Source organism: Tachypleus tridentatus, chromosome 11 (assembly GCF_004210375.1).
Source record: "Tachypleus tridentatus isolate NWPU-2018 chromosome 11, ASM421037v1, whole genome shotgun sequence".
In the NCBI taxonomy this organism is placed as follows: domain Eukaryota; kingdom Metazoa; phylum Arthropoda; class Merostomata; order Xiphosura; family Limulidae; genus Tachypleus; species Tachypleus tridentatus.
In genome coordinates this window covers 57,630,382-57,642,548 of record NC_134835.1, presented here as the reverse complement: position 1 = coordinate 57,642,548, position 12,167 = coordinate 57,630,382, and the positions used below count along the sequence as shown (strand labels likewise).

At 30.7% G+C, this 12,167-nt stretch overlaps 1 protein-coding gene across 2 annotated transcripts in view; it reads right to left on the bottom strand.

Moving 5' to 3' along the window:
* Positions 1-7,744, bottom strand: part of LOC143232219 (cytochrome b5-like) — a 28,285-nt gene extending 20,541 nt beyond the window's left edge. Inside the window, exons 1-2 of one of the 2 annotated variants that reach the window (XM_076467378.1) lie at positions 7,504-7,744; positions 4,688-4,724 (exon numbers count right to left, since the gene is read on the bottom strand). In XM_076467378.1, coding sequence (XP_076323493.1) covers positions 4,688-4,724; positions 7,504-7,626 — 160 coding nt within the window. In that variant the 5' untranslated portion in view covers positions 7,627-7,744. The remainder of the gene's footprint in view (positions 1-4,687; positions 4,725-7,503) is intronic. The other variant, XM_076467377.1, reaches the window with a different exon arrangement.
* Between the last annotated feature and the right edge of the window lie 4,423 nt (positions 7,745-12,167).

Sequence of the window (12,167 nt, the reverse complement as noted above, 5' to 3'; positions counted from 1 at the left end):
AAAATGGAGATGAAAAATAAAAAGTTAGAGAAAGTTCTTGTAAAGTGTTTTTTATGAAGTTTTATATTATCAAAGGTTGGTAAAGTTATCTTTACCATTTTTAAATATTACAAGTTTCTCAGCTTTTAGTATATCTCACAATAAATATGTTTTACAGTTAAACATCACTAAGATCAACAGATTTCACTTTTGTAATATTAATACATCAAGCATGAAGTTTATTTACCAAGACAAAATACTTAAAAGCCTGTATTTTAATTTTTCAAAGTTGCAACTAATTTTATTCACAATATTAAAATGACATGGTCGTTTACCCACAGACTGTTTTTTCACTATTTTATTTAAGATTTTATTTGGAGGATCCATAATAAAAAATAAGAATATTTTGGTATCCACCATGGAGTCCTATGAGAGGACGCACTACAATGTCAAGCATGGACACTGCAGCAATGCCAGGGTTTCGTGAGCACTACATCCAAACACCAGCATCAGATACAATGTCCACAACACCTGTTGAAAACATCCAACACTGCTACTTGGTTGACCCTAGCTCAAGTGGACCACCCAATTGACCCAAGTGAAACCACCCCAAGACTGCCCATCTACAGAAAGTCAAGGCCAAAGTAGCATGTTAGGGTTGGACCCCTCAATCACCAGGATCCTCTTCTCCCCTTCACAGGTCACCACGCATGGCAAACACGTGGGTGGATGTTTAGATCCTAGAGGAGGTAAACTGAAAGAACAGAACCTTCCCTGGGAGGTCCCCTCACTGCAAGTAAGTAATTAAAAATCATGAATTCATATCCTACATGGAGCACCAAAACAAAAAAACATCTTAACATGAGTACTGCCAAATGAAAAGTGACACTTCAGCAGAATAGAAAAGTGGAAGTCGCATGTGTCAAGAAAATATGTCTCACTCATTGGTGAAGATTTATCACAAGAAGATTTGTACGTGAGGTACATTGGAACCGATCAATTCCAAATGGGTTGGAGATTCAAGGTTTGTGGTACGTAATAGAAAAACTGCATATAGATGGCAACACTGAACAAAAATAGCTATTTACATAAGAGAAGGTGATGTACTGTATTGGAAAAACAAATCGTAAAATCTCATTACTGTTTTACAAGAGGGTGGCAATTCATTCCTTCAAATGTATAGATGGGCTATTTAATCAAATAATCCATGTAACCAATAAACTATGAGCAGTGATTATACAAGTGTCATGTAAACTAATTAATTAATTACAACTAGGATTTTCAATTATTATTATTATTATTATTGTTTTCATTATTTCAGATATCCAAGCAATCAAAACATTGCTTTTTTGTTGTTGTTGTTATTATTATTTTTAAGCAGAAAACTAAATAAAGGGCTGTACTCTGCCCAGTTCTTGTCTTTACTTTTAGTTTATATTTCCACCAAACTTGCTCACCCTGGCTTTGTTATGGTAAAGCTGTCAAGATTATATGGTACTACCACTTTTCTTTTTCTTCTTAAACTTCTGGCAAGAATGAAAGCAACTGGCTTATTTTATCATTTTTTACTTGTATTTACCATGGTTTAGAGAACATTGTATAATTGAATCACTCAGTTGTAATTAATTACTGCAGCCAATAATTGCAAAATTAAAAACATTAATTTCTATTAACCCCTTCACATACTTACGTACATGCTCTTCAAGGGATGATCATTAAATGTTTTATTGCTATTAATTGTCCTTGACCTTTAGAAACAATCAACAACTTTTTGTTTTTTTAACTAAATTTGGCTTAAGAAGTGACTGTTCATTCTGAAAACCTTTTAAAAAAAAAATTGTCTTTTGATTCTTCTCTTAGTACAACACTTATATATACCACATCAAGACCCATCATTTTGATTCATATTAAAATGGAATGTGCAATTACAATGTTTATTAAAATATCTGTGCCACAGCTCTTCTTGTTTTTAGAATATGCAAACAAACAAAAAGAATACAGGCAAAATTAACAGTATGCACTTACAGTTATTTTGAAAAAGACTTAAATGTTTCATTGTTACATTCCAAAATCATAACATTAATATCTTTTAAAATTATGACTCAACATTATTAAATTTAATTGAATGTCTTTAAAGATACATGCATATGTATGTCTACATTAGGTTTAGATAACATTTTTTGTCCAGTAAATTCCAGTACACACTGTTAGGGAGGAGGAGATAAATATCAATTACTTTTCCTTTCAGCAAGTTAAAAAAATAAGTGCATTATAATAACCTTAACTTGCTGATATGATTGCACAAACACAAACACTTTGGTGATATCAAACAAGTGTATCACTGTTTCCAACTGGAAACATTTGACCTTGGAAAAAACTACATATACAAAGTAATAAATCAAATATATTTTACTCTTAAAACCATATAAGAAAGGTGGGTGATTATTCTACTTTTAAATTATACATTAGTCATATGTACATAATGTGCATGCAATTATTTTTCAACAAATTTTACTCTTATAAATTTCTAGACACACGTACACTTTCAGCATTTGACCTCCATAATATTTACATTTAAAAAAATGTAAATCGTAAAAGTTTTTGATTTATTGTTATTATTATTATTATTGAAATTGAAAACAAAATGATATTGTAATAAAATTCTTATGAGAACCTGCCAGGCATTAGAGTAAATAAAATAAAGTATCAAGTGAATAAAACCTATAAAAGGCACACATCCAGTTAGACTAGTGGAACCAGTACACTTCTAAATATATTCATTATTTTAAACTTTCCAGTCCTGGAAGAATTAACATTTACCAATATAATAAAGGTACATGACAAGACATAAGACCCATAGAAATGCTCTACAATCATCAAGGACTGCTTGAACAAAGTTCTTGCCCAGTAATATGCAAAGTTAACAAATGTTGATGGAAAACACAGATAGCAAGAGCTCTAGTGGTCTTTAAAGTGATACAATCACAGTGTGTACATACTTGTGAACCAGTACATTTTCAGAAATCTATCCATTACACAGCTTGTCTTTCCTATACAAGGAAAAATGCTGAATGGTGACCATATCACCTGCAAGAAAATACACACAGGACAGAAACTATCAGTCAAGGCCTTAATGTCATCTAAATTAGAGCATAAACCTCTACAGTTCCATTGTATACAAACTGCCATTTTTATCTAAAATGTGGTGAAAATTGAGGTTGAGAGCCTCTTTTGTTTTGGTTTACAACTACTTCCTTTGTTTTTTTATTTGTAAGAGGTTAAGAGGTTCATGGATCTTATCCTAGATTGAAGGAATAGGTTTCCATAAGGTTAATGTGATTCCTGTGAATGAGGATACAACTACATAATGGTTCTTCATCATAGCAGCAGTAAAGATGAAATCAACTGTTCACTGCTATAAGTGGTTGGAATGGATATAAGAATAAATGAGTAGTTGTCCATTAGCTTATCCATGAAGGGCAGAAAATTATTAACATGAGGGAATGATTCTGTCATGAGAACAGAGAGATCTGTCTGCACTTCCATTGTTACAACAGAACAAAGAGTAGCAGAATATCTTTGTTTTGGAAAATGGGTCACCATATTTGAGCCTCAGTATAAGAGATGTTAAAGTTTTACTTCCATGTACCTCTTTCTCTTCAATTTATTTAGAACCTAATCAAGAACAGCAAAGATGGAAACTGAAGTAGTTGAAAAAGTGAAAATATGACTATCACTTGTTGATGTAGTGTTGCTTGCCTGCACAACAGGCACAAGTTAAATGACCACAGCAAAATGTTTTTGAATGCCAAAGCTAGTGACAGTAAAAACAATGGAAAAGGTTAGGAATATATGGTAAATCTATACAGGTAGAACATCTTTTAAGAGGTCCAGTCACCATGCAGAGGTATCAACATTCAGAGGCCTACCTTTAGAATGGCTATAACTTCCTTCAAAAATGAAATGACACATATGACCACAGATAAAGAAGCACTACAATTTGCTTATAGAAGGGCTATGTCTTGTCTTAAAAACTATACTCATATATAAAAGGTATACAGACTGATATGAAGTGGTTAAAATCATCATAAATAAAGAATAGGTATTATTGTTGTTTGAATAAAAGAACTACACAGTTTCATAAGGTGAAACTTAGAATTAACATTTAGTTAAGTTCTCACATATTTAGGACTGCTCATATTTCTGTTGATCAGTATCAGTCAAACTATAAATATGTTGCATACACCAACAAAATGAATCTTTGAAACCATGCAGGATTCTGCAGAACTTCTATAACCAGTTAAAATACAATGCTCAACAACTTTAATATAATGATTACATTCTCATAGAAATATGACTAATTTACATAATATTTCAGTAACCTTATCACTTAATCACTTGAATTCTATATTTTAATATCTCATCCAGTGTAGCTAGTGATACAGTTTACCTAGCTATAATTGCATTAAAAAAGTAAATTATAATATATCATATAATCTACAGTGGTGGTTCCCAACCTTTTTTATGCTCTGCACCCCTAAAAAATTTTAATGTTTTCACACCCCTCACAGTAATTATTTATTTAAGAATAAAGGTGAAGGTGGCCAAAACAAATGTTATCTCGCACCCCTGGTTGGGAACCACTGATCTACAGTGATACAAGTTTAAAAAGTATAAGTTAAATACAAGTTAATATAATATATCTTACCTGCTTGTTCCAACAAAATTTCTTCACCACCAGGGTGCTGAAAAACAATATTTATTTTAAGTTATAATGTAGTTTAGTTCAAAATGCATTAACTACAACTATGAAAATTTCTGCCCTACAATGAAAAAAAGAATCCATTTATCATTCTGATCAGCTGCATTTATCACTTATCTACTAACTTAACAATAGCTTATATAATTATAATTAAAACCTGTGTAACATATCTGTTTAAGATATGGTGTGGCTGAGATTAAGGATCCAACGTCAACAGCTCATTACTAAGATAAGAAGCCTGGAAGTACAAGTAGTTCAAGGTTGATTTCGAAAGCAATAGACATATTCCTAGTTCAAATTTGAACTTTCACCTTTGTCAGTGTGCTTAAAAGTACTATAGCTTCCTCTGCTCTGATAGTAAGGGAGGCACACATAAATTATTTGGACACCATATAAATTACTATTTAAAAAAAAAAGATATTTAATACTTTCTTTTCTTCAAATATATATAAACATTAAAACTTGTGAGCATTGAAAATTGTTTTATACATAACTATAAAAAGAGGAAATATCTATACAGAGATTATATTTTCCAAATGAAAATTTTGTTGCAAGCATTTTATGTAAGATGTCACAGTTTCTCCCATTCTCCCCAAATCCAATAAATATCCTACCTGAATTATCACAGAAATTTTATGCTTGTGCAATTGATTATTAGAAATAATATAATGATTTACTCTTGTATTTAGTCAATATGAAATCAACAATTACAAACTACAAATAAAAATGCACATGGAGTATTTAAGTCTAATCATCCATCTCCACTTAAGCCATGTTTGTTTTAGCAAACAAAATAAAACTGTAATAAAGTCAGTCAAGAAAAAGACACTCAGATGTGATTATATTACAACAATTATTAGTAAAAAAGTCACAACTTTTAACTTGTACTTTTAAGCAACTCTGCCAAGAAAAACAAAACACACATGACTGTATTAAAATAATTACTAGTTGAATGTCCCAGCTTTTAACTTATACTTTCAAGCAACTCTGTGTAGGTGTACAATTTGTAATCTTATTTTTGGTATTTCTGCCAAATGAAAATCAAAGTATACAGGAAAAAAAGTTACTAAATATTATATTTGTACTCCATGTATAACAGTGTTTATTAATTTAACCACTACTACAACCTTATTGATAAAAGAAAAAGGAAGTTAAAGTTGTTTTAAAGTGCTGAAAGAATGATGTTTATTCTCTAAACAATAATACTATTATTAATATGGATTATGTCATCTCTCCTTTTACTAAATTTTTGTCATTGTAAATGTCTCCAAAATGATAATTAAATACACAAGCACAGAAAATATCTGCAGCAACATTAGATTTTATACATATGAGAACTTGTTGTTAATATAGAAATATGCTAGTTACTTCATTAGGAAATATTTTCATTAAAATATTTCTACAGTACATTTCATTTGAGTATTTACAAAGTAACTATACAAGCAACTACAAGATTATGATATTCATGTTTCTTTTTATATTTTGATACCTGTAAAATTCTATTCAGTTTTAATATTTTTTTCAGAATTTTTAAATAATATGTAAACAAAGTGTATATTTAAAGTAACAACTTGATGAACAACTTAAGCCACATTCATCAGGGGTATGAAATTCAGATCATAAAAGACACACACATATTCACTTTTTATGGGGAAGGAGGTTTTGAAAGTATCGAACTCTTCTGCTGTATTTGGCATTCTTGAAAGTTAATACAGCAAAAAATTATGTACTCAGCTGGTCAATATATAGGATTTATTATCCAATATAACCAAATATGTTTCTTGTTTTAAACATCTCACAAAATTATTAAATAAAACATAAGTACAAAATCTAGTTATTCTACAAAAACTCTTCAGAAAAAATACTGATTCTGTGATTATACGATTAAGCAAAGTACATGCTAAGCTGTTTCCACAGCCTATGAGAAATTTGAATAGCATTCTTCAGAATCAATATTGCTGATCTAATGAGCTGGTATTCATCATCAGTTGTTCATGGTAAATGATTTGTTATCCAAAGTGAACAAATATGTTCCATATTCAAAACTGGTACAACAATAGTATTTCCTTGTTCATATTACAAGTGAAAAAATATGACATCAGAAATCATAACAGCCACATAAATACCTCTTAACATGCTTTAACTGGTAGTTTATTAGAATATACATATATGTACCTTTATAGTCTTAATTTCTCAAACATATAAAGATACAAATACTGAAAGCTGTTTCACACACACATAAGGAAACTTAAAAATTACCTTATACATAAATATGCCATGTTTTCAAATAAAATTTTTCACAACACTGCTTTATAAAACATGTTTGAAACATAACATTTGAAATATTAAATTTAAGTAGAGAACAATTAAACTTTTTAGCTACAACTACATTGAAATCAAATATCAGGATCCAGAAAAAATAATACTAACATATCAAAATCGCTGGAAGTCTAGCCCTAGACCACATTATTTTTATTGTAAATGAAAACAGTTATGAATGTGAAAAGAAAAAAACATATATGATGTAGTTGATCAAAGTGGTACATAAGATTTTTTTTTCTTTTCTTTATTGTATTGGTAATGTAGTATTACTATGAGTTCAATTTTATCATTTTGAGCTCCCGGTATGATGATGAAAAGCTTACTATTTATATATGTATATTTGAACTCATAGTAATACTACATTACCAATACAATTTGTAATTCTAACAGTTATGGTTTAATGTTATAAAGGTCAAGTGTAAATCTTCATCTGAACTCACCTCTTCAATGAACTTAGTAACATCGTAAATATTGTAATGAATCAAAACCCATGTTGAGTTCTTATCATTGTGCTTTGCTATTTCTTCAAGAGTAAGTATTTTACAGCTCTGCGACTCTGACATGTCTAACACAATTTCTAACCAACACAAACAAATCTTCGAACCTCTAATTCAGAAACAGGAAGTGATGATTAAAGCGACCTCCTTTAACACTAAGTCCTACTACACCATCACTTCTACGATGTACAATGGCTCACGTGCGCTTATATCTATCTGCCTTATCTAGGATAACGTTAGATATGCCCCTATTGTTTCGTAGAAAGTTCAATACGCATTCGGAAGAGAATTAGCATTTATTTAATTTATCACTTCTGTCCAAAGAGCTAGGGTTTTGTCTTTTTTTTTTTTAATATGAAGCATGTTAATCGCCTTATTACTCAGACTAATGCTACTAAAACATGATCAACAACACTGCGAGAAAATATTTCCAGTTCATAGAATTTTGATCAAACCTATATAAATATACACACAGATAGATATATAGATGCTTCAATAGTATTTGTAATAGTTCTACCACTGTATCTTCAGTTTCTTACTTAGAAAAGTGCACTAATCGCAAATAACACGAAGTTAGACAAAATGTATTAATAAGAGCAAATTATGATTTATGTGACTTTTACTGAATCGCAACAAGGAAGGAGCTTTAAACGTAATGTAAACAAGGAGAAAAATCAATATTTATTCACTGCTTGAGAATAATTAAAGTAAATGGTGCACTTTTCAATTAATGGTACCTTTTGGTCATAGAATGAAAGTAATGTTGTATGTTATGTGTGTAATGTTATAATTTGTTAGTTAGCTATAGGAGCTAAAAGTCATGATGGTGTTGGATTTGGCCTACAAGATTTGACGTCGGATTTTCTCGTACATTCACGGATATATAGTATAAATACACGATAACTAAAAACACAATAACATTGTTTCTGGTTGATAGAGATAATTAGTCTGAGTATTTTCGTTTTATCAATGAAGTGGTGAAGAAAGTGAATCCTTTGTACTTATGAAGCGTAAATGTCATTATTTATAAATATGGCTACAAGTTTCGTAGTGCTCAGCTCGTAAGAAACGTTAAAGGAGAAATAAATCGATTTCTAATCACAATTTGAGCTGAAAGTTGCATTTTTATCACCAGATAATTTAAAAGAACCTGCCAATGAAAGAACAACATTATAACAAAGATGAAAAGGGTGGGATTATCATGGTAAAAATATAGAAAGACATCAAAGAAACCAAAACATTGGTGACAGAATAAAACATCTGAAAAATGAATTGTTAAATGTAAGTAATGAGCCAGACACACCTCTTTTTGCACAAGCTCAGGCGTTCCAGCAAGAAATTCCATTTGCTACAAAATGCAAAATAGAATAACTTATTTGATGTACAGAGTGAATAGGTGTAGTAATGGACGATAAGCCATCTGTTTTGCTGCCCATTTGAAGAATCCAGTTTTGGAACATTAATTAAGCAACCTTACAACTTAGAGCTACAAGAACTATCGAGCATTTTTAACTACCTTATTTTATATATTCAGTGAGTCGTACTAGAATGAAGTATCCAAAACAGTCTTTGAAGGAAAGAAGAGGTCTTAGTCGAATTTGCAGATTACTTGTAAAAGCTTACCCAGTTATCTTACCCCGACACTCCTCGTGAAGAAGCATGGATTCATAGGCAAGTATTAGATATTCGTGGTTGTTTAAGTTTAATGCAAGAGTTATGATTTAGATAATATAGATACTGTGTGTTAAATTTAGTTATTTTTAGAAGGGATAGCTTATTGCAAGTTTATTTACTTAACTGTTTATGAATCATACAGTGTGTAATTCAATAGTTATGAGTTGGTATTTGTTGTCTGTATTATTGTATCATGTTATTACAACCTTCTGAGTTTTACTAGTTGTTTTATTTTAATATTATTGTATCATAATATCCAGTAATGTGTGGAACATTCTAAACCTCTGCTTTAGTATAAATACATATCAAAAATTTAGTTTAAAAGATATATCTCGACTATGTTCAGCCATAAAGAGCATATAGTGGTGATTTTTAAAGTGAAATTATCACAATCTGCATTGTAATAAAAGAGTGCAGATGGAAGAATAATTCTTCTTGTCAGTTGTGTTCCAAAGAAATTGAATCAGCCTGTGTGGACTCTGATGAATAAGAAACAACTGTGTAAAACTGTGGATACAACAATGATAACCAACAGTGTAACGAACATTATATATGTTTGACTTGTTTTACTATATGATATTTTAAAGCAGGTGAGCTCTGTGTTATTTGTTTATTGTTGAAATTTATTGCCAATAAGTCTCAGACACCTAATGTAAAGAATTCAGCTCTGTCAGCAAGAGATGTACTTATAGACACCATAATAAATGAGATTATGAGAATTACCAATGATTCGTTCTAACTATATTTATGAACTATTATGTTTAAGCTCGACGTAGGTTTTTTTATTTAGCAGATAGACTATGAGGTTACATCTCGTGTGACTAGCTAATTTACAGGCTTTCAGAACATTAATATTTTACACTACATTTAGAGAAACGTTTTGTCAGTTTCATAATACAGATATATTCAAATTCCATGCGTTATAACTAGAAAGTCAGTTAGTGCTTCAGTACAACTGAAAACTTATAGTTGAACTAAACGATAGAAGGAAGAATGTATAAACTGTAAACAAAACTATGATAAAATAAAAGTATAATTTGCTATTTGAAACTCCTTTCCATTTAGAAAAATGAAGTGGTGACATTAAATCAGTTTGTATCCAATTTTTCATATCATGACTTTCATCTCTCTTCGTACACTAATACAAAAATTCCTTTAGTTTAAATACAGATGCCTTACAAGGAAATAAATTCATGTTTTGGAATATTCTGTTTGATTTTAACTAGCTTTCACCTCCAGTTCAACTTGTTTATTGACAATTTAAATACCAGTTAACTGCGATAATCTGTAACGTAACCATAATGTTCTTTAAGTAGGCTAAGAAGGTAAAATAGTTAAGTCACTAGTCTTCTGCAATTGACATTTTTGTTTTGCTACAACTGCATAAGATGACTACCATCTTCTAAGATGTTCAGAGAAATTTCCATGGAGAAATATACATTACTGTGCATAAGTGTTAAGACACAAGGACATTTTGTTATTCTTTCCATTTTTACTGTTAAATCTTCTATGGCATTACAGAATGTAAATTTTAATACTATGGTAAAGTTTTAATGAGCCAGGGTGATCATCATTAACTTTCTTTAGAATTCTTACATGGTTGTACCAAGAGCATGCCATAAGGATTCTGTTTTAAAGAACTTACTGATCAAATTTAAAGTCTGAACTAAGTGTAATGGTACCTCATGCAGTGTATTAATGGTATATAAAGAAGCTAGCAAGAGGCTAAAATATGGTACTATTATATGTAATAAAATCATTTAATAGCACTCCACAGATAAACCTTAATGAAAACAGTGTTCAACACTATAGATTAAGTTTTATTCTTATGCTACAGCTGAGAAAGCATAGGAGTATTGTCAGAAGAGCAAAGAATTCACAAAAACCTTACACGATGCTGGTTAGGCTCCCTGACAAATTGCTGCAAATGTAAAATGCTCTCTAAACACTGTAAAGTAACCCTAGATCGTGAGACCAAAATATGTAAATTTGAAAATAGAAAAGTAAGAGGTAAAACACTTAAATTTAATGATACTGGTGTAAAGTATCTTCATTTATACAGCTTTTGGGACAGAAGAATGACTGCCACTGATTTCAAGCATGACATGGACGAAAATCACTGAAAAGTGTACAGATAAACAGTATCAAGAAGACTCAACTAGAATGGAATATTTGGTTGTGTAGCTGTGAAAAAAACTTTTCTTCATTTCCAAATATGGTCAAGAGACTGAAATTTGCCAATAAGTACAAAACTGGACTGTTGGTTATTGGGAAGTAGTGTTATGGAAGGATGAGTACTAATTTAAAATAGTTAGTTCAAAGCATAGGTTGTATTTCAGGCATTGAAAAAGGTAAAAGATATTTCTCTCAATACAAAGCTCATGCCATGAAACACGATGGAGGTAATCTCATGATTTATGAGGGTCTACTGAGATGACAAGAGATATTTGGACTAGTGTAAGTACTATCATCATGGTATTTCCAGTGTTTTGCATATTATTGGCAAAGAATTCTACTTCCAAGAATATAATGATTTCTCCAATTTCGTTCCCTTGGCTATGGTTTCGCATGATAGTAAATAGGGACAGTGGGAATCTCGTTAATCCTTTCATGCGCGCCACTATTTCGATGACAAGACATTTGGTTACCTTAATAAATTATATGCAGTGTTTTGAATATTATTGGTAAAAGATTTTACTTTCAAGAATATAATAAACCTAAATACTCATCTAACCTATGCAGAAATTACGTAGCTAAGAAAAAATCTGCTGGAGTCGTTCATATAATACAATGGTTTCCATAGGACCCTAATCTGAATCCAATTGAGTGGAGAAAGATCATATGCTGTACTGAAATAAATCAATGACATGATTTTAGAATCCAGAGGGATGGATAATTTAAGCCGAAAATCATCCATTATGATGATTTTTGAA